This window comes from Watersipora subatra, chromosome 1 (assembly GCF_963576615.1).
Source record: "Watersipora subatra chromosome 1, tzWatSuba1.1, whole genome shotgun sequence".
In the NCBI taxonomy this organism is placed as follows: Eukaryota; Metazoa; Bryozoa; class Gymnolaemata; order Cheilostomatida; family Watersiporidae; genus Watersipora; species Watersipora subatra.
The window spans coordinates 2,315,954-2,342,319 of NC_088708.1; the positions used below are offsets into that span (position 1 = coordinate 2,315,954).

At 39.6% G+C, this 26,366-nt stretch overlaps 1 protein-coding gene across 1 annotated transcript in view; it reads left to right on the plus strand.

Annotated features, from left to right (window-relative positions):
* Positions 1-26,366, plus strand: part of LOC137401500 (MAP kinase-activating death domain protein-like) — a 29,505-nt gene continuing 3,139 nt past the window's right edge. The window contains exons 1-25 of the mRNA XM_068087885.1: positions 1-105; positions 1,928-2,504; positions 2,756-2,897; positions 5,812-5,970; positions 6,767-6,898; positions 7,246-7,440; positions 8,323-8,496; positions 9,322-9,480; positions 10,533-10,737; positions 10,997-11,142; positions 11,885-12,010; positions 12,182-12,283; positions 14,803-14,902; positions 15,193-15,427; positions 16,308-16,494; positions 18,970-19,273; positions 20,259-20,372; positions 20,554-20,702; positions 22,691-22,859; positions 22,951-23,071; positions 23,866-24,082; positions 24,388-24,495; positions 24,721-24,888; positions 24,970-25,042; positions 25,778-25,902. Of these exons, the coding sequence (XP_067943986.1) occupies positions 1,942-2,504; positions 2,756-2,897; positions 5,812-5,970; positions 6,767-6,898; positions 7,246-7,440; positions 8,323-8,496; positions 9,322-9,480; positions 10,533-10,737; positions 10,997-11,142; positions 11,885-12,010; positions 12,182-12,283; positions 14,803-14,902; positions 15,193-15,427; positions 16,308-16,494; positions 18,970-19,273; positions 20,259-20,372; positions 20,554-20,702; positions 22,691-22,859; positions 22,951-23,071; positions 23,866-24,082; positions 24,388-24,495; positions 24,721-24,888; positions 24,970-25,042; positions 25,778-25,902 (4,173 nt within the window). The 5' untranslated portion in view covers positions 1-105; positions 1,928-1,941. The remainder of the gene's footprint in view (positions 106-1,927; positions 2,505-2,755; positions 2,898-5,811; positions 5,971-6,766; positions 6,899-7,245; positions 7,441-8,322; positions 8,497-9,321; positions 9,481-10,532; positions 10,738-10,996; positions 11,143-11,884; positions 12,011-12,181; positions 12,284-14,802; positions 14,903-15,192; positions 15,428-16,307; positions 16,495-18,969; positions 19,274-20,258; positions 20,373-20,553; positions 20,703-22,690; positions 22,860-22,950; positions 23,072-23,865; positions 24,083-24,387; positions 24,496-24,720; positions 24,889-24,969; positions 25,043-25,777; positions 25,903-26,366) is intronic.

Below are 26,366 nucleotides of genomic sequence, written 5' to 3' on the forward strand. Positions count from 1 at the left end.
AACCACCTCTGAACGGTGGTGAAGGAGATTTTCGGCTTAGCTTATTTTCAAGTTTATCAACGAGACGTAATGTTGTATAGAATATCGGAATGTTGAATAGAAAAGGTAACATTAGATTAAAACAGCCTATTGTTACTTTTTTTCGTATTGCTTTACCGCTACACGTGCTTCAGTCAAAACTTCCCATCGCAACTCACGTTGCCAAGGCTCTACAATTTGGCGAATATCTCTTATTAGTAATTGCAGTTTCAAGTGTACATTTTTTAAATTTTTGTTCAAGTTAAACTAATCGGGGCATGTACATCATGTCGTTTATTGTGTTTCCTTTATCAGAATGCAATAATTTTGTAGCACTCTAATGCACCATATTGGATAACATGGAAAAATGATTTTGCACTTGTAGAATTAGCACTTGCTAAGCTTGCAAAACAAAAACGGGTTGTGATGTTGTTCAGAGATGCAAGTGCACCGCTTTGGAAACATTGAGTGTCGTTTTGTACACATATTTTATTGATACAGCCTATATATATAATACTGTAAATGTAGTGCTACCGTATTCATTATTATTTCCAAGTATTAGTGTGCATTTAGGCTATATTGTATCAGGTGCAAATAGAGTAAGTACATAAACGATTTAAGAAAATGTGCCTCGTAGCAAAGACTACCGATGATGTAACATAAAAAAAATTATTCAATGAAATTCAATCTAGTGTAGGCGTCATATGTTGAAAGCCTGATCATTCTATCTAAGCAGGATACAAATAGAAATAGGAATTAGTGCTCTGTCATTTGATTTAATATTTAATATATTTATGTATGGATAAAATCAAGCAGAATTGATGTCAGTATTATTGTTTTGAATATGCAAAATCTGATTATGAAAAATATGTGAAAATGTGGGCTATCTTCGTCAAGTACATGCTTGAAATCTACTTGTCATCGCTTTTAAGTCATAAGTTCAATATGAATAAATGAGCATTTTTAGTCTATGCTGTGGGGGATTTAATGAGCCATGTACATGTAGTTGTTTCTGAACTGGGCTTTACTAGAAGTTTTTATTTTTTCCGATAAACTTAATTTATCATTAATAGGAGCTCTCCTATATGACTCTGATAAAATAATTGATTAACTTAGTTCTGATATCAGAAAGTGATTTTTTTCTTTATCGTTTCTGCAAATGACTTAATATGGAATATTTTAAAAATTCACTATAATTAATTTAGTCATGATATTTTTATGACTTATATTCACAACATGTTAACAACTTGACTATCTTAACTCATACATTGATTAAGCCAAGTGACTGTAAGATATTCGCTTGTTCATTATTTTAGACATTCGTCTGGAGCTACTGTTATTATTTTATTCATATATCTGTAGTACTACCAGCAGTTACGATGAATATTACTGACTGTGTTACCAGTAGTATTAATAGGCATATTACTCATTTATGGTTTTTTCTTTTTCACCCACATCTATGCCATACCCTCAACATGTACAATGCTGGCCTTCATACCCTCAACATGTACAATGCTGGCCTTCATACCCTCAACATGTACAATGCTGGCCTTCATACCCTCAACATGTACAATGCTGGCCTTCATACCCTCAACATGTACAATGCTGGCCTTCATACCCTCAACATGTACAATGCTGGCCTTCATACCCTCAACATGTACAATGCTGGCCTTCATACCCTCAACATGTACAATGCTGGCCTTCATACCCTCAACATGTACAATGCTGGCCTTCATACCCTCAACATGTACAATGCTGGCCTTCATACCCTCAACATGTACAATGCTGGCCTTCATACCCTCAACATGTACAATGCTGGCCTTCATACCCTCAACATGTACAATGCTGGCCTTCATATGTTGCGTTGTTTTATTGATCTATTTTATGGAGCTTTTTGGTCTCATTACAGTATGAATCTCTGAAATGGGAGAAGCTCAAAAGCACTTTTGCCCACGGCTTGTGGACTATATAGCGATTATAGGCAGTTGCAACCCGTCAGTAGATAGTGAGACTCCACAACAGCCGGACATACTTCGTAGGTACCCCGCCCAAGATCATGATGATTTCATTTTACCAAGAGACACAGCATACTTCTGCCAGCCGGAGGGATGCACCACTATTGGTGCCAAGCAAATGTCACTTCGTGACCGAAGAAGCTTTGTATTTGCATTGACTGATAAGGATTCTGGTAAAAGACGATACGGTACTTGTCTGAATTTTTACCGACCATTTAAAAAGAAGTACAAGTCAAAACAGCTGCATGAACAAAACAGTGTAGAGAGCACGAGCTCAAACGAAGGTGTTAGCAGGTCGCATAACAGCTTAAGGGTGAAGGCTCTGCGATCTCACACCCTCACCTCTCTCTGCATTTTAAGCCATCATGCTCTATTTGACACCTTTCGAGAGTGCTTGAACGTGCTCGCTAGGCTAATAGATGTGTGCAATTTGGCTGCATCTAAGAAGAAGGTCGGAGGTCGACGGGTTGAGTAAGTAAGACTATCATCTTATCACCTCTTGTCCACTGCATCACGTCTTCAGCCATTTAAATGTTATTGAATTGAATTCATACATTCTGCATGAGCCGGCAAGAGCCGTGCATTCTGCTAAGCCGGCACTAGTACACCAATTCATGTTGCCTAACCATATTTCTACAAATTTACCAGCAGATTGTCTATTCACAAATTGGCGCATTTTTGATCTGTATGCTGGTTGTTATATGCCAATATCTTTACTTCAGCAATCTTGTCTGGAAGTACTTAGTGAAGAAGCTGTGTGAGTCTGCGGATACTGCAGTGTTGCACTGGGTTAAGCAGCTGGAGACATGGGTCTATACGCTGCTCAGTTGCCCCGTGCCTGTTCCTGGTAAATGCTTCCTTGAGGTGAGAGACAAATGTTCAAATTTGGATAACAATTCGTCTCTTTTTTAGTTTTTCTCACGTAGAATAACTACTATTTTTCCATAATTGCCAAATAAGAAGTCGTAAATGGGCTGATATTGTTGTCAAGGAGGCTACCGCTAAACATCCCTCTCTGGCATGTGCTCATTTTGTGACGCTGTCACCTTAATCAATTGGTGTGCCTGACTGACTTTTTTATCACAAACTCACTTCTGTCAAATTTTGTTTGTTTGTCTATTTATTTGTCTATGTATTTGTCTATGGGTTTGTCTATGGGTTTGTCTATTGGTTTGTCTATGGATTTGTCTATAGATTTGGTAGAAGAAGTGATTGCTCATAGGCATCGGGTAAGTGTTACTAGGCTGTGGTAAAGCTAACTGCAGTAGGCTCTCCTAGGCGTAAATAATCCGTTCCAGGAATGTTGACGTTAAGGGAATTCAGTTATAAGAACAGTAAAATACATGTAATTGCCTAATCCATTCCAAGATCTTTCCAAACTCACCCTTTTGGCCATGCAAAAAAGATAAACTTGACAACTTTTTAATTTGTTGGCTGAACCTTAATTGCAGTATTATTGGTTTGTATCAACAACTTTTCTCCTTTTCTTATCACTTTTTCTCGTTTCACGGTTGCAGTAATTTTACAATAAGATAAGTCCATTTTCACCATCATTTACAATGATTTGTTTATATTTTCTCGACAGCAAAGTCTGTTGTGCGGATGGAAACTAATAGCAAATATTTTATACGTCTACAATAAAGTAAAAGAAAATTATATATTCATTATAATAAGAGCGGTGTGCACCTGTCTGTCATCTATTCGTACCTAGGGGTCAAGGTTAGGATAAAAGATATATTTCGACGAAACTACAACTTGTGACATTCAGATTGGTGGACCGACGCAGAAATACCTCCACCAATCGATCGCCTTCAAATATTTTTGAACAATTGCGCAGCTACTTATTCTCTCTGTTTTGTCGACACATCGGACGATCTAGCATGGGTAACTCGAATGTCTTGGAACTTGTGTATGTAATAGAGGTAACGCTATATGTACGTCTCACAAGTGCATATATAATAGAGGTAACGCTATACGTACGTCTCACAAGTGCATATAGAATAGAGGTAACGCTCTATGTATGTCTCACAAATGCATATATAATAGAGGTAACGCTATACGTACATCTCACAAGTGCATATATAATAGAGATAACGCTCTATGTATGTCTCACAAATGCATATATAATAGAGGTAACGCTATACGTACGTCTCACAAGTGCATATATAATAGAGGTAACGCTATACGTACTTCTCACAAGTGCATATATAATAGAGGTAACGCTATACGTACATCTCACAAGTGCATATATAGTAGAGGTAACGCTATACGTATGGCGTTTTAAAGCCAACTACAAGATTATTCTTGTTGAAATTGAATTTGAGAATTTGCACCGATTTGACATTTTACATTATATAGATTTTTTACGTAGTACGAAGCAAAAACTTCACATAAATTTTTTATGTTACGTGGAATTTACGTATAGGAGCGTCTACTGTAATTGGAGACCAATTCTCCGAGTAAGGCTCACAATGTCTTGCGCCAATTCTAACAAACTAGCACCTTTTAAATTAACATAATAGGTATTCTTGCCAAACTCTGAATCTCGATTGTGGCATCAGTCTGGCTCTATTGGCTTTGCGCTAGCATATGGCTATGTTTTATCGCAAATATCACTTGAATGAATTTCGCACAAATCTTTAAGGGTTTACTTGCAACAAAATTCACATTACAGTTATTTGGTATCAAAAGATTCGCCATGTCTTACTCTGCTGGGTTGTAAGGGCAAAATATGTGGAAATGGGATTACAAGCTCTTAAAAGCTCAAAAACGAACAGTTAATTGCAGCCATCACGAAAACGCCCTAGTTTGGAATCTCTTTATTTCGATGACATTCTCAAACATTGTGGTTATTGTTTTGGGCGCGTGACGTTATTGCGTGAATTGGAAGGCCAATAAAAGGCTTGATATAAAATGTCTTGTAGCATTAATTTATGACAAACACTTCGGGTTCTACCGAAAAGCCTGTATCAAATATAGATGCTCGCTACTTCACAGTTTTGTTTCGGCTTGGTCTAATCATCTAGTCGTAATTTAATCATGTGACCATACTTCCTGCCAAACAGTGCGAACAATTTCTGCAGCGTTTTTCGACTATCACAGGTGACCCAACGGGCTCGTCATGTTTATCAGAGGATGATATGCACTTCTTCGAGCTAAGGTTAAAAAATTGAAAGAGATTTTACGGTAGGTTTTGAGATATCAGTGCTCAAAGTGACAGCATTACAATGATGATGAAATAGACATGTAATGACAATAGACGTGGTTTTATTGAATGCGTGAAGTATATTTGTGAAAATATTTCGGCGCATAAGGTTGCATCCAAGTGTAAACAGAAGCCATCGTGTTCAATTACATCCCATTTAAGCCGTTTTGGAAAGGGATTCCAAACTACGGCATTTTCGTGATGGCTGCGATTAACTGTTCGATTTGAATTTTTAAGAGCTTGTAATCACGTTTTCACATATTTTGCACCTACAACACAGCGGAGTAAGACATGGTGAATATTTTGGTACTAAATAACTGTAATGTAAATTTTGTTGCAAGTAAACCTTTAGGGATTCTCCTGGCTAGCCTTGGACACTTTAAATTGGTTACTGAGATTTCATGACAATCTTATGGTGGCTAACATTGACGCGGGTGCTGTAGAGTGAAAGCTAAGAATTGTTCAGGCGTTGTAGAGGCAAAAACAGGATGCTGAAATTTTGTTGAGTGAGGAGGTGAGAATTGTTAGGATGCTTTAGCGCGATGAAATGAATACTTTGTTTGGTTTTTGCAGCTGCATATCGTACCAGAAACAGTTGGACAACCACATATTCTTGCTCTCCCTGATGAAACACGTTTTTCTCTCGTGGATTTTCCTCTACATCTTCCTCTTGAGCTTCTCGGTGTAGAGAAATGCATTCAGGTGCTTGAATGTATCATGCTGGAACAGAAGGTTGGTCTTGAGTTATGTCATTGTCTACACTTGTTATTGTTTGGCTATGTCATGTGATTTGGTGAAATCATACTTGAACATATAATAGCATAATGCAGATCATTAGGTAACATATATAGAGAATGTGGTAACATGCTGCAGAGCATATGTTTGCAAGTTACATTGAATATGATAACACGTTAGAAAGCATATGATAGCATGCTGTAAAGCACACAGTAGAATGCTGAAGAATTTATGGTAGCATGATGTAGAGCTTATGGTAACACGTATAGAGCATGTGTTAGCATGCTGTATTGCGCATATTTGCTAGTTACAGTGCATATGATAGCGCATTAGAAAGTATACTGGCATGCTGTAGAGCATATTTTAGCATATATCGAGCATATGTTAACAGCTATCAGAGGTTTTTAGATGTACGAAAATAACTGGCTAGTGTGCGACCATTCCTTAAACAGACGTGAAGAGTTTTTTTTTCTAAAAGTTAATAAATATTCTATAAGTTATGCTTACAAATACTTGTAACTTATTTTAAATTAAACTGGCCAACCAATCAGTAACTAATTACCATAACCTTCCCTATTAATATGAATTGTTTTCATATACTAGTATTAAGATGCTGCTTGTTCACACACGAGCCCGGTAACTCTAGTATGTGGAATCCTAAAAGCGCACTAACTCCTAGAGACTGTCTCACAAAGGCTTTCCAATAATCAATTGTTTTATCATGTGTTAGACGGGGTTAGATGGGTGGTCTGAGAAATCGTCATGGCTAGACTTATGCTCATATGTCTTGTAGGTGTTGTTAATGTCAAAGGACTACAATGCTCTCACTATGAGTGTCCTAGCCTTAGTGGCAATGATCTACCCCTTAGAGTACATGTTTCCTGTTATACCACTTTTACCCGCGAGCCTTGACAACTCGGAACAGGTGAGTGCCTTCTTTTTTGATTTTTGGTAATTGATAAGGTCAGCGGGGGGGGGGTTTGGGGAGGCAGAATGTCTGGGCTCTCTATTTGAGGCAAACTAGTAGATATACTCTCACAGTTCAACATTCCAGTTTTATTTAAGAATAACTCACAGCGTGCAACACGGATAACTTGCAGTTTTGCTATCTGCGGTTATATTTTTTCAGTTTGAAGTTGTTCCAACTTTCCAAGTGCATAACTATTACAGTCGATTTGATCGGTCACTTCCAACTGCAATCTTTTCAGCCATTTTGCTTCATTCAGTCAAAACTTTCTTCGCTATCTTATTTTTGCTATTTTTCCGCTGCAGTTGCTCTATGCACCTACTCCATACATCATCGGAATTCCCACTAGTTTTGGTCAGACTCGCAAGACTTGTCTGCCCAATGATGTCTGGCTGTTTGATCTAGACTCGGATTCAGTGCGTGCTCCTCCAGGTCCAGGCGGGCAGCTCCCTCCACTCCCTGAACCTGATGGTTCCATGCTACGGACTCACTTCAAACAGGTGTAGATGGATGGGCTATGATGGCTCATGCTGCAGCAATGTCTAAACACACTCGGCCATGTTTCTAGCTTGTCTTAGCTGTGATTCTCTGTGACTAGTTGTAACTTTCTGTGGTTAACTGTGACTAGCTGTAAATTGCTGCAAATATCTGTATCTCTCTGTAATTAGCAGTAATTCACGGTGGCTAATTGTAACACTCTGTGAATCAACAACTAACTGTAAGTAGTTGTGACTAGCTGCTGTGCAGAGCTTTGATAAGCTTACCTGCTGTCATGCCAGACACTGTTATTCAAAACACTTTTTATCTTGGAAGATTTATCCCTCATAATTTCCCTTATTGTATCCCTTTGCCAGCCTTACATCTGTGACTCATCTTCTACTACTAACTTTAGTCTTTGGTCAGTCTCACCTCTGTGACTCATCTTCTACTACTAACTTTAGTCTTTGGTCAGTCTCACCTCTGTGACTCATCTTCTACTACTAACTTTAGGCCTTGGCCAGTCTCACTTCTGTGACTCATCTTCTACTACTAACTTTAGGCCTTGGCCAGCCTTACCTTTGTGACTCATCTTCTACTACTAACTTTAGGCCTTGGCCAGTCTCACCTCTGTGACTCATCTTCTACTACTAACTTTAGTCCTTGGCCAGTCTTACCTTTGTGACTCATCTTCTACTACTAACTTTAGGCCTTGGCCAGTCTCACCTCTGTGACTCATCTTCTACTACTAACTTTATGCCTTGGCCAGTCTCACTTCTGTGACTCATCTTCTACTACTAACTTTAGGCCTTGGCCAGCCTTACCTTTGTGACTCATCTTCTACTACTAACTTTAGTCTTTGGTCAGTCTCACCTTTGTGACTCATCTTCTACTACTAACTTTAGGCCTTGGCCAGTCTCACTTCTGTGACTCATCCTCTAAAGAGCCTCAATGAGATGACCAGTCAACAGACGAATCCACTTAAGGCTAAACAAAGTCAGAGGCAAGGCCATTCTTTTAATCCATTTATTTATGGGAATGACATCGATTGCGTGGATGTGGCTACTAGAGTTGCAATGGTAAGTCAATTTATTGTCAGTAATCTTAGTAGGAAGTAATTGCTTGCTGCATGGCTCTACTTAATTGACTAGCGACAGGTATCGACAGGTGTCGTAAGGCCTCCTATTTGTCATTAGCGTTACATCTGATGAGCGCTCGCTAACACTCGTCACTCTAATTAACTTTGTTAATTGCTTTTTGCAATTGTTTATGAACTAGACATGTCCGTAGGCGTCTCCATTGCTCTGGTTATCCGTAGTTGTCTCTCCGTAGTTGTCTCTCCGTAGTTGTCTCTCCGTAGTTGTCTCTCCGTAGTTGTCTCTCCGTAGTTGTCTCTCCGTAGTTGTCTCTCCGTAGTTGTCTCTCCGTAGTTGTCTCTCCGTAGTTGTCTCTCCGTAGTTGTCTCTCCGTAGTTGTCTCTCCGTAGTTGTCTCTCCGTAGTTGTCTCTCCGTAGTTGTCTCTCCGTAGTTGTCTCTCCGTAGTTGTCTCTCCGCAGTTGTCTCTCCGCAGTTGTCTCTCCGCAGTTGTCTCTCCGCAGTTGTCTCTCCGCAGTTGTCTCTCCGCAGTTGTCTCTCCGCAGTTGTCTCTCCGCAGTTGTCTCTCCGCAGTTGTCTCTCCGTAGTTGTCTCTCCGCAGTTGTCTCTCCGTAGTTGTCTGTAATATTGGTAGCTGTCATTCCATGAAAGGCAACGAATTTGCTTGTGCGCTACATTCACACATTAAGTGTAGTCTTACAAGTGTATTGTAACGTGTATGGACAGCCCAACTTCTCTTTTGCTTGCGTTGCTACCTATTTTGCCACAGGTTGAGGGTGTGGATTCTCTATTACTGTATTGTATTTCAGGTGCGGTTCTTTGCATCACCCAACATCTTAGGGAATATTCAGGAGCACACGAGAATACTGAGGCTATACCCTCGGCCAGTTGTTGGGTTTCAATTGAGCAGCTTCATCAAATCTCGAGCTGCCAGGAGCCTTTTCATATGCCGGCTAGCTAGCACGCAAGTAAGCATTTCTGGCTGCCCATTTTCATGCACACTTTCTTCTCCACTCTCCTGCCCACTATTCTGCCCACTCTTCTACCCTTCTGTCCACTCTCCTGCTTATTCTTCTTTTTACCTACATATCTGCCTTACAACCTACCTCATATCCAACCCGCTACCCCAACATATCCCCCCAACATCCACTACACGTCTAAATATCCACCCCACTACACATCTTAGTATCCTCTCTCTCGCAGTCAGTCGAAGTGACCAAGACCGTACGACATAATCACCCCACTTTTCACATACGTATCCACCTCACTACCCACATATGTATGCATCCCACTTTTTACCTACATATCTGCCCCACTACACACCTTCCTATCCGCCCCACTACACACTTACATATCACCCTCACTACCCACCTACATATCACCCTCACTACCCACCTACATATCTATCCTTACTACCCACCTACATATCACTCTCACTACCCACCTACATATCACTCTCACGACCCGCGTACTTATCCGCCCCACTACACACTTACATATCACCATCTCTACCCACCTACATATCCACTCTCACTACCCACCTAAATATCCACCTCACCTTTCACTTGCATACCTACCCTCTTATTCACCTATATATCCTAACAAGGACAAACTCTATACCACCTCCCAGCGGCTCTCTCATCAACCCGTTGCATCGCTCAGCCATTGATCACCATTTTACACACATGTGGCTATTTGAAAGGCTGACGCTGCCTTCTTGTGATAGAGTCAGATATGCTGAGTACTAGTGTAAGTTGTAACACACACTTTAAGCTAATTCTTTGATGAAGCAGCGTCTCTGTGTGTCAGCCAGCCAAAGACTTAGCTACCTATTACGAATACGCAGAGTATGACCATTGATCTTGTTGAAGGAGTATTGATTCTCCGGTCCATTAGTTGCATTAATACTATAAGTATGGTTGTACAATACATCATCAGTCTGCCTTTTTCTTATTCCATACATTGTATCTCTATTTGAGCAGCTAGGCTATCTTTTCATGGCTCTGTCTCTACTTGACAGGCAGTCGAGTTTTATACTGAGTGGTCTCTTAGTCCAACCAATGTCGCATTCATGCGAGTCCAGACGGGCATATTTGATCCGAAGCAGATTGGTGACAAGCCTCGCTGGTACTCGCAGCAACAGCAAAAGATTGAATACAGAGTTTCTACAAATATTGACCAGACCATCTTTCAGCTATCTGAAAAGAGTACAGATGTCCCCACTGGTTAGTGCATCAATCATTAGTGTGTCTAAAATGTTAAGTAACATGCATTTGTTTGGCGTTTAGAGCGTGTCTGACCTGTGTCTGAAAGGGTTTAGAGGGAGAATGTTGAGGAGAGACGTATTGTAAGAGGGCCACCCTAGTTTCAGCCTTGTTTATTGACAGATGAGAGTGGAGACAGTGGTGAGGGTTTAGAGGGAGAATGTTGATGAGAGACGTATTGTAAGAGGGCCACCCTAGTTTCAGCCTTGTGTATTGACAGATGAGAGTGGAGACAGTGATGAGGAGCACCACTTTCCACCTTCTCCAGACTCTGATATTGAACAATCAGGATATAGTGACTCCATTAAGCAATCTGTCGCCATCTCTGTCGGGGATGTTTATAGGCCTCCCACTGAGCTCCACAAGGTTAGAGTTTCAAACCTCTAGACTCACCTCTAGACTCACCTCTAGACTGACCTCTAGACTCACCCCTAGACTCACCCCTAGACTCACCCCTAGACTCACCTCTAGACTCATCTCTAGACTCATCCCTAGACTCGCCTCTAGACTCGCCTCTAGACTCGCCTCTAGACTCGCCTCTAGACTCGCCTCTAGACTCGCCTCTAGACTCGCCTCTAGACTCGCCTCTAGACTCGCCTCTAGACTCGCCTCTAGACTCGCCTCTAGACTCGCCTCTTGACTCGCCTCTTGACTCGCCTCTTGACTCATCCCTAGACTCATCCCTGGACTCATCCCTGGACTCATCCCTGGACTCATCCCTGGACTCATCCCTGGACTCATCCCTGGACTCACCTCTAGACTCACCTCTAGACTCACCTCTAGACTCACCTCTAGACTCACCTCTAGACTCACCTCTAGACTCACCTCTAGACTCACCTCTAGACTCATCTCTAGACTCATCCCTAGACTCATCCCTAGACTCATCCCTAGACTCATCCCTAGACTCATCCCTAGACTCATCCCTAGACTCATCCCTAGACTCATCCCTAGACTCACCTTTTACAGAGCATGTTGAATGACGTTTATTGCCATTTTAAGTTGCTGATACAATTATTGCAAAGGGGCAGCAGAGCATTGTTAGTTGTAAAAGAAGCTGCTCCTATAGTTTGCCAATAATCCTAATGCATAGTCTGTTACGCGAATGCAGGTGGACACTCTGACGGCCCCCACATCGAGCAGTGACTATGATAGTAGCGATGGCTATAATAGCAGCTCCTCAGAGGACGGCCGGTCTGGGAAAGTTGTCTCATATAATGGAGATGAGATTTCTGAGGTAAGGAAGTAGGGTAGACTATGACTAAACCATATGTTATAAGAGCAGACATGTCTCTGTTTCATACGCATGCTACAGCTTTTAATTATGGCATTGTTTACCAGCGCTTTTTCCTTTTAAAAGTTCTGTGAGTATTGCAGTTGGCTATTGCTTGCTTTGTTTACTTGATAGCCCTCAGTGATGGAGAATGGGGAAACTGTGAAGGCCAAGCCTGTGCCCAAGCAGGCACCCAGACGTCCTCCTCCTATAAAGCACCTTAATAGCAAGTCAAATGTGAGCTGGTATTACAGCATTCTGGCTGGCTCTGCTAATCATCATACCATAAAACCTCTATTTGATCACCATGGTGCTGTATTTTTCAACCCTTCTACTATAGTGGTGCTTTATTAGAGGTTGCTTTTAAACAGAGGCTGGTATGTTATTTTTCAACTAGCTGGTCGGAATTTTGGGGAGATAAATTTATGGGCGAAGCGATGCTAATTTCGCCTATATTTTGCACCTCCTTTGGGTAGAGTGACATTGATGCTGTCGGCGTCAATATTTTTGTTAATCGGTTTTTCTTATACATTGGCGCATCAGACCGAGTTAAACAAGAAACTACTTTGATTAAAATCTATTAGATTGATACAATTGCCATTTATTTACATCAGGCTGTTTTCAAAGTTTGGAAGAAGAAACCGAAAAACTTGGAAGTAAAAAAATGACTTCGATACGTCATAAGTTCATAACAATGGCTGCTATTATGTCGTACGTTATGTCGAGTGCTGAAGAGTATTACCCTAATTTATCTAAATGTTTTAATCTTCATATCAGGTTATAAACCACCTCATGTATGAATCTGAAGACAATGTGTCGAATTTAGACCTTAATGACTTTGAATCAGAGTACCCTAGGACACTTAAGTATTCGCGGCATCTAACTTTCGCGTTTTCGCGGAGTCATCATCACGCGAAAAATTCATGCGCGAAACTAAACTATCATAACGAACTAGCGAAAATTCGAAATTAAATAGCTATGTTCTACGCAGGCCTGTATTCACTGGTTGCAAGTTGGGGGGGCTAATGTTAGACGACTAGTTATGAACATCTGGGGTGTGGAGAAGGGGGGGGGGTGCTGTAAGCTCCCAACAGGTTTCTCTTATGCAGGGCCTCAGCCGGGCCTCTCACGTGAAGTTTTAAAAAATTTTATTGGCAAGTATCAACATTTTTCTATTTTTTGAGATTTGCTTTGTTTTAGCTGATGTGACTGACAAAACGTTTTAAAATTAAAACAGGCAAAACTTGTATGCAGTTAAAAAGCTCAGAAAGAAGACATCTTTTTTTAAGCGTTTTAACAAAGATCATTTTTGCCGATTTTATTTCAAGTTCATTAAGTAGGATATGGGCAAGCAGATGTTTGCTAAAACTTGATATTTTGCAAACCTTTATAAAAGTCGTTAACAAGAATATTTTGCCGCTGATGAAGATAATAATGACGCCTAAGAACTACTAAAAATTGACGTTTGTATCTATGGCTTCGAATAAAGTGATATTCTACAGCGATAAAAACCTTTCTATAGCCGTTGGACTATGAAATTCCTAAAAAGTTGGGGCGTCTTAGCCGGCCAGCTGTCCAAGGGAATACGGCCCTGTAGTTCATTGATATCCACAACAAAATCGTGATATTAGAAATGCAGATAATTTTGTGTGTGATGGAGCTCATTGGGAAATTTCTAGTAAATTCGTTAATACACCGAATGAGCAGCATGGCAAAGCAAATTAAGATAACAAGTTTTTTTGGAAAAGCCAAGACAAACGAAGAAGATGATGAAATCAGTTTAGTCACCGAATTTGTAACTGATGAGGATGAAAGTCTGGTAGGTGAAGTCATACAATTAAATAATACTTATTGTAGTGATGAATTTTACTGCCAACCAAAAACGATAACAACCCTCACCAGGTCCAACCATGTTATACAGTTCTGATTGTGATGTTGGTTGTTATCTATTTTCTTTTTTATGAGACATGTACTGTATTTGATTTTTTTTAAATTTGAAATATTGTGAACTCAAAACGTGCCATGGCCATCGCTTGCTATAAATACTTGAGATCTAATATTGGTACCATATCGGTCACGACGGAAAGGACCGAGACGTCATTGATAGTCCAAGAAACAAATGGCAGCAAGCGATCACGTTGAATTATCGATTTCTGCCATACATTTATACCTGCGGGTTACAAATACAAACTAGTCGCAAATATAACAACTTTTTTTACTAGAGGACCGGACCTGAGGAATCTAATTTGTTTGTTCCACTGTATTTATTTTCACATCACTATATTTTCGCACTCATCAGAGCTGCGAAATTAAGTTGCAGCGAAATTTTACTCTGTGTGCTACTCACGAAACTAAATACTAGCGAAATATAAGTGTCCTAGGGTAGTTGTGGCCATTCTGACGATAGATTTTCTCAGCCAAACGGTCACTAAAAACTGTGTCAACCATGACAACAACAACAACGAAGGAACTAATTGTTATTCTAGTCGTTGGGTATCATTTTGTGGAGAGTTTTTTACTGATCTTTTTCTATTATGTGTTCATAAAGATCAAACATGATGAATGTCAAAGTAGCGCGCTGGTCTATTAGAGGTGGCGTTAAATTGAAGGTGGCGCCCAATTAGAGGTTTTATGTTATGTACATTCTCTTGCTTTATAAAATGTCTGTAGTTTTACTTTATATTTTTGTATTTAGTAGACAGATGAAAAGATATTAACAGTTGTACCAAATTTGATGAATACTATATTTTGTCTAGGCTGACTCAACAGAAACTCAAAGAGACCTTCTGTCTACCCTATCAGCTGATATTGGTGGAGTAGCGCAGACTGCAACCTCTAGACTCACTGAATTCTTGGGTAAAAGTAGTTCTTGTAGATTTTCACAATTCTCTGTTCATGCAGTCATACAATTCATGAGAGGCAGCGTTCATAGCTGTTAGCTACATGTAGGTAGTTAGAGAACTCTCCATTTCATATGCTCTCTCTACACGTGGTTTGTTTCTCTGCCTGTTCTTTCCTTGCTTTACCGCACATCCCAATAAACACATCTAACCATTATCTTTCATTTGCTTACTATATTAAACCGCAATATACATGTAGTTTTACACTTGCGTGCTGGTGAGAGATTATCCTTTCTTGCTCAACAGGTGTGCAACAGGAAAACATCCCCAAGTCAAGAATTCCACGCACAAACTCTCAACACCAACAACTGAATGAGAGGTTCAACGAGGGGCAAGGATCTCAGAAAAGACCAGTAATCCATCCTCAAGCACCAACTCCGTCACTAGCAACTCCATGTACAGCATCTCCTGTCTTGCATGCCCACTATAGTGATAAACTTAAGGACCGCTTGCAGCAAGATTCAAGAAATGTTGTTCATGGGTAAGTCATGCCTGGTCCTACATAGCTGTACTCTGTTGATCATGGGCAAGTCATGCCTGGTCCTACATAGCTGTAGTCTGTTGTTCATGGGTAAGTCATGCCTGGTCCTACATAGCTGTACTCTGTTGATCATGGGCAAGTCATGCCTGGTCCTACATAGCTGTAGTCTGTTGTTCATGGGTAAGTCATGCCTGGTCCTACATAGCTGTACTGTTGTTCATGGGTAAGTCTATGGAACTATGAATAAGTCAGCTTTGCGCAGCACCCTACACAGAGTTGTCAGCCTGATGCTAGGTCTCTAGGAGTTATCAGCTTTATGATGGTGTTTGAGTTATTAGCTTTATGCCGACCCTCAAGGAGTTGATAACTTCATGGTGGTATCCAATGAAGAGTTGTAAGCTGATACTTGATGAGGAGTGGTCAGCTTTTTCCTTGCATTTAACAAAAATAATGGCTTTCAAGTTTTCTCTTTCAGCAAATAGATGTAAGCTTCTTGTGATTGTTGTTAGACACGATAATGAAGGCTTTTATAGCTCAGAGCCTGGTTGCTCCCTACATGATAGGCAGCAATACCGGTTGAGTTCAGTTGAGTTAACCCAACAGATGTCTAAACATCCTGGTCACATTTATGGTTGTCCATTAATGCGTGTGGAGCATTATTGCTATGATTGCTTCTGCAGTTTCAAGCAATAAGGCTGTTTGCATATTGGAGAACATTTGTGAGACACGGTGTCACTTGAAATATGGAGCTTTAGTAGTTCTAGTTAACCTTTAAAGGTAATCGGTCTCAGAGTGCTGATAGGGTTTTATTGCGCATCACCTAGAATCCTGTTCGGCTGTCCCATCTGTAAAACATTTGGGTACCTTCAATGTTCTTTAGAGAAAATCAAGTGTTTCTGAAAGAGGCAGTTGCAAATGTTCTGGATGGAAATGGCATTGGTTGGTTGAAGACGGGCCGCATCAAACGTCTCATGGAGGATGAAAATTACAGAAACTTTGTCATGAGTCGTCTTAACACGCAGCTTGATGTTAAACTATCTGGGGAGGAACAGAGCATAGGGGAAGTGGTGAGTCTTCAGTGCTGGTTTCCATTCTACTATATACCTGACTAGTCTAATATACTTTAAACTCTACTATATACCTAACTAGTCTAATATACTTTAAACTCTACCATATACCTGACTAGTCTAATATACTTTAAACTCTACCATATACCTGACTAGTCTAATATACTTTAAACTCTACCATATACCTGACTAGTCTAATATACTTTAAACTCTACCATATACCTGACTAGTCGGATATACTTTAAACTCTACCATATACCTGACTAGTCTGATATACTTTAAACTCTACCATATACCTAACTAGTCTAATATACTTTAAACTCTACCATATACCTGACTAGTCGGATATACTTTAAACTCTACCATATACCTGACTAGTCTAATATACTTTAAACTCTACCATATACCTGACTAGTCTAATATACTTTAAACTCTACCATATACCTAACTAGTCTAATATACTTTAAACTATATCATATACCTGACTAGCATAATCCCACGACCAAACGAGCGGGAGCGAAGTATGAGAGTTTTTGTGATAAATGCATGTGCACACAACTTACGAAAATTATTCATTAACAACGGCGCAAACCCTTGTTTCAAAATCTCATCAACAAATTTAACCATCGTTTGGTAGAGTCGTTAAAGTATGATAACGATACAGAACACATATAAGCTTATTTAAATATGTTACCAAGTCTTTGTAAATTGTCGACATTCTCTTAAAACTTACCCATCTGATTGGATTATACACAAATAGACAAATTAATTTGGCCGAAATTCGTCACAAAACGCTTGACAAGCTTGGTTTAATAAAAGTTAGGACCGGCAAACGAAACGCCGAGCGACAGAGAATAGAATCATTAAGTTGTGCGCATTTCACGAAAAAATAATGTGCACATTTCACCAGTCTATAGCATTGTCGAATTGCCGAAGGTTTCTGTAATTAACGTAGAAGTACAGAAATCATTTCTTTTTTGCCGATTTTAAAGTAACTGACATTTTGGAAACTTTTGAGTACTTTGGTATTCTAACTGATGTCCAAAGCAGTGAAAGTAAAGGAAATGGCGATGATATTTTTTTCTAACGATTCTTATGAGATTATTACAATATTTAATTATAAGTTTGGATGACTATTGAAGTGTAACAGTCACACTAACAACATCGATGATGGGTAATATGTTACTGCTATTCTTTTTTGTAAATAGTTTTGTAAAATCGATTTTCTAAAAATCTATATAAATATCACAACTTCTTGATATTGTTAGCTATGACGTTTTGAAATGTAAACAAAATTGTGCATTGGTTTTCTATTTTTACTGTATTACTATATTAATAATATTGGTTATTCTAATAATATCAGTGCATTTTACTTCTAATATTGCATTTCTCCTATTGCAGGGGGAGAGATATAAACATATAATCTTTTCCTTTCATTGTTGCTGTTTGTCATGACCAAACACTTTTTTAAATAGATTTTTTTTAAATCTATATAAATATCACAACTTCTTGATATTGTTAGCTATGACGTTTGGAATTGTAAACAAAATTGTGCATTGGTTTTCTATTATTACTATATTAATAATATTGGTCATTCTAATAATATCAGTGCATTGTACTTCTAATATTGGCCAATATTGCATTTCTCCTATTGCAGGGAGAGAGAGATATAAGCATATAATCTTTTCCTTTCATTATTGCTGTTTGTTGTATATAATAACACCCACACTCAGTACATTACAGCTACCATTGCAGTTATCCTATTGCACTGAAGTGCCAATTGACTGCTAATATTGCATTTCTCAACCATCAGTTTCTTTTTTCCAATATCACTTTGGTCGTGGGCTGTATGACAGTGGAATTTCTAGTATACATTAAACATTGTTGTTGATCAGCATTCAGATGTTATTCTTAAACTAAAAATAAATTTTTTTTTAATTGTGATCAATTAAATAGCATTGTCAATATTTTGTTCCTTCATTAATGAAATGTAAAAATGGCAATTGTACAATTCATCAAAAACTACTTTTCTCTCACAGCCATCATTCTACTCGCTATATGCGCTTTTCCCTAATGTAAGTCGTTTTCAGTTTGGCATTGGCGAGTTGTCTGAAGTGAGTTGTTTGCATATTTAAGGCAGAAATAAGACAGCTCTAATGTTACTAATAAATGTTTCTTTTAGAAACACATTCTCTTGACCAGAATTACTACTAATTGAATTATTTACTTTCTTGGGAATTTTTGCGAATCAGCTCTACTAGCGAATCCTTTTCTTTGCTTTTATTTTTGTTTGTTTATTTATAATAGGGAACTATTTAATCAAGTTACAACCAGAGGGGATATTGTGAAAAATGGTTTTGTTTTATAAACTGTGACGCTTGTAGGAAGGACATAGGAGGAATCTGCATCATCTAGCCATGAGTGCAGAGTGGCTGCGCATGCGTATGTGATTAGTGTCTAGTTGTGTGTTTCTAGCAAGTAACAAGGACCGTCTACAAGGGGATCGTTAGCATGCTGAATATGATAGTCCATGGTCTCGAGCATACCTACAAGACGAATGGGTCAGGAGGAGTTGCGAGTGCTCTCATGGTGCTAGAGGTGGCTGCTACCCACTACTATGTTCGAGATAACAAGAGCAACAATTCCTCAAGAGCCAATTCTCCATTTGGGAGTCGCGAGAGTCTTGTCACCCTTTCTAAAGATGGCCACACAACTCCGACGAAGCAGCTCCAGCAAAAACAACTGGAGCAATATACCTCAAACATTCAATCTGTTGCAGGTACTGCGTTAGCAGAGCTCAGCTTCTAACAGGCTTTCTCCTTCAGACCATAACTTGAATTGATACCAAAATTTGTAGAATAATGTGAAAGCATGCTGGGATAGCTCATGAGCAACACTCACATCCTCATAAAGTTTCTACCCACTCCTACAAAAAGAGAAAGCATTGTGTTTCTCACTGTGTTGCCTTAGATATTATATATCTAGCGTCACGCGAGTCTAACACATTTGTTTCAACTATTTGTTTTTCATATTTCTGTTGTTATTCGCTCATTTAGCAAAAATATTAAACATTTTAGTAGCATAATGGAAGCAATAGTAATTCAATCCATTCGACCCAAATATGTAGCTTGACAGATAAAACAAAAGTTGTGACATTAGAAGATAAATATGAGATGTGGACTACGTTATTGCTTATTAGACATCTCTCTTGGTTAACAAAATGGCTCAAGAAGTTCGGGGCATGACTACAGTGAGCTGCGCCAAGAGTGGGGTGTGTCAGGATTGGGGCATGCCAAGAGTGGGGTGTGCCCAGGGCGGGGGTGTGCCAAGGGCGAGGTGTATCACGAGCGGGATGTACCAAAGGATGGATGTGCCAAGGACGGGATGTGCCAAGGGCGGGTGTGCTAAGGGCGGGTGTGCAAAGGGTGGGGTGTGCCAAGGGCGGGGAGTGCTAAGGGCGGGGAGTGCTAAGGGCAGGGTGTGCCAAGGGCGGGGAGTGCTAAGGGCGGGGAGTGCTAAGGGCAGGGTCTACCAAGAGGGTGGTTTACCAAAGGTGGGGTGTACTAAGGGCGGGGTCTACCAGGAGTGGGGTGTGCCAGGAATGAGGCATGCTAGGAGTAGGACATGCCAAGCATGGAGCGGGCCAGGAGCGGAGTGTGCTCAGGATGGTGTGCACCAGGAGTAGGGCTTGATTGTGCATCTTAACATGAGTGATAACATTAAGTTTTAGTGCAGCCATTGTTATGAAAGCTAAAATATTGTAGCTGTGGAAGGTCCTACTCCTTCGGCACAATCCACTATTTCTTCCAATAATGAAAACACGTGTGAGCCATTTACCAGCAACCCACCTTCTGACGACAGGCCAGACACTAGCCCAGGTAAACCCATTTCATTTTACCAGAGAGTTATTGTGATCTTGGGCTAGGTTTGTTCATTATACATTGTAAGTAGCTAGTAGTTAGGTTAGAGCAGGATCTAGTAGTTATGTACAGCCTAACAGCTTGACAGCTTTAGAAACTAGCATCGGGATACTCACTGAATTCAGCTGTTATTGGGCAGATTCGGTGAATGACTCGGCAGCAGACATCACTGACCAGAAATACTCGGACACCTCAAGGAAAGACAGTATCAGGTCCCCCATCTCTCACGAGTCACTAAGGAAGATTTCATCTGCCAGTTCTGAGAGAAGTTCTCCAACCAACTCAGAGGTTGGTTGCTATCTATCATAGAGTCGTGTTTTATTTAGCACCACCTGACACAACGCGAGTATCATCTAAGTTCCTTGTAACAACGATATTTACATATTTGGCTATGCCACAACCATGGCATAAATATCCCAAAAATGTTTTATTCTCCTCAACAATAAAACAAGCAAAATGAAATTTATGCTTAGTTGTTGTCATTGCTACCGTGTTCTTGACTTGGCAATACATCTCAGCATTGCCAAAGCTAGCTAGTAGTAAATACTCTATTGACCTCTTCCTAATTATCAACTTTGGTTCATGCCTCAGTTCCATACTTTCATGCGTATCTCATTCTCTAGCACTCGAACTCAGCTCGGGTACACATTCTATATTCTCTGATCCTTTCGTGCACTCACTTCAGGTACTCACCTTCATGTTCCCTGATCTCTCCTCACACTCGCCTCAAATACATACCTTCTGTTAACAGAGGTCTTACATGATACTTTGGGTACATGAAAGTATAGCTTGTCTTAGTTAGCGACTCTGCTAGAGTACCACTCTTCTTGTGTGACAAGCTCTCAGTCTAACGCAACTTTGTTTTTCATATACATTATTTTTGTTGCTAGCTCAAATTGTTCTTTTTCATTTTATGTGCAGAATTCCTCGCAAGTTGATTGGCTGAGTCAACTGAGTGATGTTAGTATTATCCAATCGTGTGCAAGTTGTTATATGTTGTGTTTTATTAGTGCCTCATGTCAGTTCATCAGTTCGATTCTTAACACAGCTTGTCTATCATTTCATTCTCGCATTAGCCATTTCTGTCACTAGTGTTGCTAGGAAAAGAATTTAAACGCTGAATGTTTACTTGTACTTAAGCTCACCATTTCTCTTAGCTCTCCAAGGAGTCACTTTGACAGTCATAACTTTTGTGAAGTCAAGATGAAGGCGATTTCCTTTTACCCACATATCGCTAGCGCATCTTCTGTAGTGCGCCTCTTGTGGTTGGCTTATTTTATGCCTCATACATTGTACCATCATTGTTACACGCCAGAGCGCTCAAGATGCTGTTAACAAAGTCTTAGTAATGTTGACAGACTTAACTAGAGTGACTGCTTAGCTAGCAGTGGGTTTTCACTTTGGCCTTTTTTCAAATTTCACCACTATTGTAATAATGTTTACACCCGCAGCATTGCTTCAAATATTAGAAATCTGCGGGGGGCTTCATGCATTCAGTCTTTATATGACATGACAGTGTACACGGGTTAGTTTTCATACGACCTGACAGTGTACACAAATTAGTCTATATATATGACATTACAGTGTACAAAAGTTAGTCTTTCTATGACATGATAGTGTACATGAGCTAGTCTTTACATAACATGACAGTGTACATGGGTTAGTTTTCACACGACATGACAGTGTACACAAATTAGTCTCTATATATATATATATATGACATGACAGTGTACACTAGCTAGTCTTCATATGACATGACGGTGTACACGAGTTAGTCTTCATATGACATGACGGTGTACACGAGTTAGTCTTTCATATGACATGACAGTGTACATGAGTTAGTCTTTATATGACATGACAGTGTACACGAGGTAGTCTCCATATAACATAACAGTGTATATGAGTTAGTCTGTATGTGACATGGCATTGTACATGAGCTAGTCGTTGTGTAGCATGACAGTGTACAAGAGTTAGTCTTTTTATGACACGACAGTGTAACTGAGCTAGCTACTGGTTTGTCTGCCGGAATCAGTTCAATCTCTGCACATGAATCTTTAAATTAAGATTTGTGATGAGTTATCTTCTCTTACCACATGAATGATTCTACTGTGCTAGATGTTTGCGTCTAGTCCGCGTTTCTATGAGTTCCCATTGCCGGCACATTAGACATACCAGTTATTATATTGTAGCCTCAATGTAGATGCTACAATTTCTTTATATTTTTGATAAACTGAGTTCTCCAGCTCTCCAGGTTATTACTCAAGCTGTGTTTTTAGGCTATTAACAACTACTCCTTGAGCGTTGCCCAAGGCGAAACTGAAAACAAACTCGCTGTTAGTCCGTCTCCGCCTGGCGGTGGGGATGCGAAGCTTACTGGAAACACCCCGAGCAGCACTAGCTCAGAACACCAGGCTGCTAAAGTTTATGTCTACGAAGGTCTGCTGGGTAAGTTCCTACTAGCATAGTGAACTCCGTTAGAGCCCAGTCATGTTCAGGGATTGGTAGGTGCTTTATAACCCAACACATAAATCTGTAGGCAAGGCGCGGTCACACCTTTGGGATCAAATGCAGTTCTGGGAGGATGTTTTCCTGGATGGCGTGGCTCAGGAGAGGGACATCATAGGCCTAGACCAGGAACCGGCTGCACTCATGGACAGGTTAGTCAACCACTTTCATGTGGTCCTGAACAATGTTAGATTCTCCCTTTCACTATGTTATCAGGTGATAAGCTATTTCAGCGCTTTCTAGTTCATTATGTGTTCGCTCAAAAACAGTGTTAACACCCTCCATATCAATTTGTGATCAGGTGGTAAGCAATGTTAAAGCTTTTCATATCATGTCATCAACTCACGAACATTGTTAACATTCCTCATTTCACTATGTTAACTTCTGAACAAAGTCCACATATATATTGTCTACATAGATCCTTAGTTAACATAAGATGTACCATATTCAGATAAGTCCTTAGTTAACATAAGATGTACTATATTCAGATAAGTCCTTAGTTAACATAAAATGTACTATATTCAGATAAGTTCTTAGTTAACATAAGATGTACCATATTCAGATAAGTCTTTAGTTAACATAAGATGTACCATATTCAGATAAGTTCTTAGTTAACATAAGATGTACCATATTCAGATAAGTCTTTAGTTAACATAAGATGTACCATATTCAGATAAGTCTTTAGTTAACATAAGATCAACCATATCACATGCTTTCCATGTTTTACCATTTTACTGGTTTTTTATTGATAATAGTAATCAGTGTATAGAGGGCAAACATATTTTCTCTCACCAGCACTAATTACCTATCATTAAGAAACTCAAGCAACTTTCACGATTCAGCTTTTTGTGGCTATACTTGATGTCAACTGTTATGTTGTTTATGTGTAAAGCTTTGGTATCCTTTAGTGTCTACTCGAAGGTTAACACCTGTTCCTTTGTGACAGGTATCACCTGCTGGGGGAGTATGAAAAAAAGCGACTGGAATTTGAGGAAGACAGGCTACTAAGCACCATGCTTTATAACCTCACTTCTCTTATGGTCATGATGAACTGTCTCAAGTCCGAGGTGAAGAAGAAGAACAGACGACTCCTCGGAAAATCCCACATCGGTCTTCTATGCAGTCAAACTGTCAACTCTCTTCTTGACAATATTGAAAAACTGGTGAGTCACCATTCCCTGCATACTTTTCTCTCTATATAGCCAGCTTGCTGGCTAGCTTGCTATATATGTAGTTGTGAAGAGGTGCTGTTTATCCTCAAAATTAACGCACTTTTATTACTCCCTGATATTATATTATAACATATTTATTATTGAACTCCCATAAGTAGTCTCTCACTCAATTGGAATACAATAGCAGCAGTGAAGATCGAATCTCGCAGCGCCGCGTGTTATCCTTCCATTGATTCATGCAAACTTGCTGGCCATTCAAGTGTTTAACCCGAGCTCTCTGTTTAAACTGTTGACAGGAAACAAGCGATGTGTCAATAAAACCAGTGCCCAGTCGGACACAACAGAAGCAGTCATTCTCAGTGCACTGGGGAAGCGATAACACTGGCGATATGTTTTTCATGGAGGTAAGCAGTTGCAGCCCTTCCTCCAGGCACATTAGACCTCCTTGAAAACTCAATTATGCTTCCACAAGCTTAAAAACATTTTTTGCCTTGACAGAGATCAAGTAATAATACCTCTATAATAGATTTTAAAAACATGTTAATTGATCAATTATTGAACTGAATGTAGAGTTGTCTGCTCTCGGTTTGAGATGGTGAGCCGGTGATGTAAGGCTGTTTTGTGTGCAGGTGTGTGAGGAGGCTATACTCTTGCGGAGTGTGAACGGAGTCATTGTGGAGAGATGGTGGTACGAACGGCTGGTCAACATGGCTTACTGTCCCAAGACCAAGTTACTCTGTCTATGGAGGAAGGGTGATGGTCACGCCACCGTACTCAACAAGTTTTATACTAAGAAGGTCAGGTTTTATCGAATATTTAGCGTATGAACTATTGTATGCTCATATTTATGAGCGCATAAGTGTGTCTGGCTTTTTTAGTGCAGAGATCTGTATAATGCCATAAAGGAAACAATGGAAAGAGTCGTCTCTCGTAATGACACAAACATGCCAGGTATGTTAACTGCTTTTGCCGTAATAATCGTATGAGATTTTTATTTTATCTTCAAATGAACTGCCCTTGATGGTTTGCTAGCCTGGAAAAAATGTGTGATATATTATTTGGACAGTTTTGATAATGACTTATATTAGCCCGTTGTTTCCGTGAGTAGTAATTATGGTGTAATAATTAATGCCCCTCCTTACATGTAGGGGCTGAGTTAATAGATACACATAAGGCATACAGATTTCTTACATGTAGGAGCTGAGTGATTATAATATGATAAAATTATGATAGTTTCTGGCTTCATTAAAATACGCAATAACTGAGTTGAGTGAATACTATTAACAGTTAATCAGCATGCCGACTCATCCAAGTCATACTCGAGATCTTTATAATAGTTCAATATTTTGAGGCTACAATAACCGAATATTTTCCTTATAACAGCTGTGTTTGGTGTGTGCTAAACATTTTTTCTATCAAATTTATTTGCAAGTCCTTGAGAAGGCAATGACCATGTTAGTCGCATATCATTAACAGCGAAATACTGGATAGGATAACTACCAAGTTTATGTATTTGGCTAGTGCCGTATGAATGTTTATCACAGACCCCATTCAACGATATTTTCATCATGTGTATCTCTCTGGGCTACTGAAAGAAATTTAAAGTCTCCCTTACGGTAGATACTTCAGCTACTATGATGTGATCGGCTATCGAATGGGTGTCTCCAACTATTTGTTTATTGGCAGTCAACTCAAATGCGTCGAGCTCTATTGTGAGCGGGAGGTTTGAGGTTGAAGACCCGGAGAGCAATAAGCCAGGTGTCCTGCAGGTTTGCATGGACGGTATAAGCCTCTTCCTCGACAAGACTAAGGTCAGTCTTCTCTAGACGTCCTAGACCTGTGATGTCTACAACTTCATGCATGTCAAAGTTGCATGGTCTATCAGCGAGTCGTTGTTTGACAGCATTGTGCCTAGTGTTTCCACCCTTCACAATTACATTAATTAACTTTAACATATCATGGTTGTGACTCACTTATACAGTTTGACTCATTTGATATGATACTTTAATATGTCATGGTTGTGACTCACGTATACAGTTGACTCATTTGATATGATACTTTATTATGTCATGGTTGTGACTCACGTATACAGTTGACTCATTTGATATGATACTTTATTATGTCATGGTTGTGACTCACTTATACAGTTGACTCATTTGATATGATACTTGAATATGTCATGGTTGTGACTCACATATACAGTTGACTCATTTGATATGATATTTGAATATGTCATGGTTGTGACTAACTTATACAGTTGACTCATTTGATATGA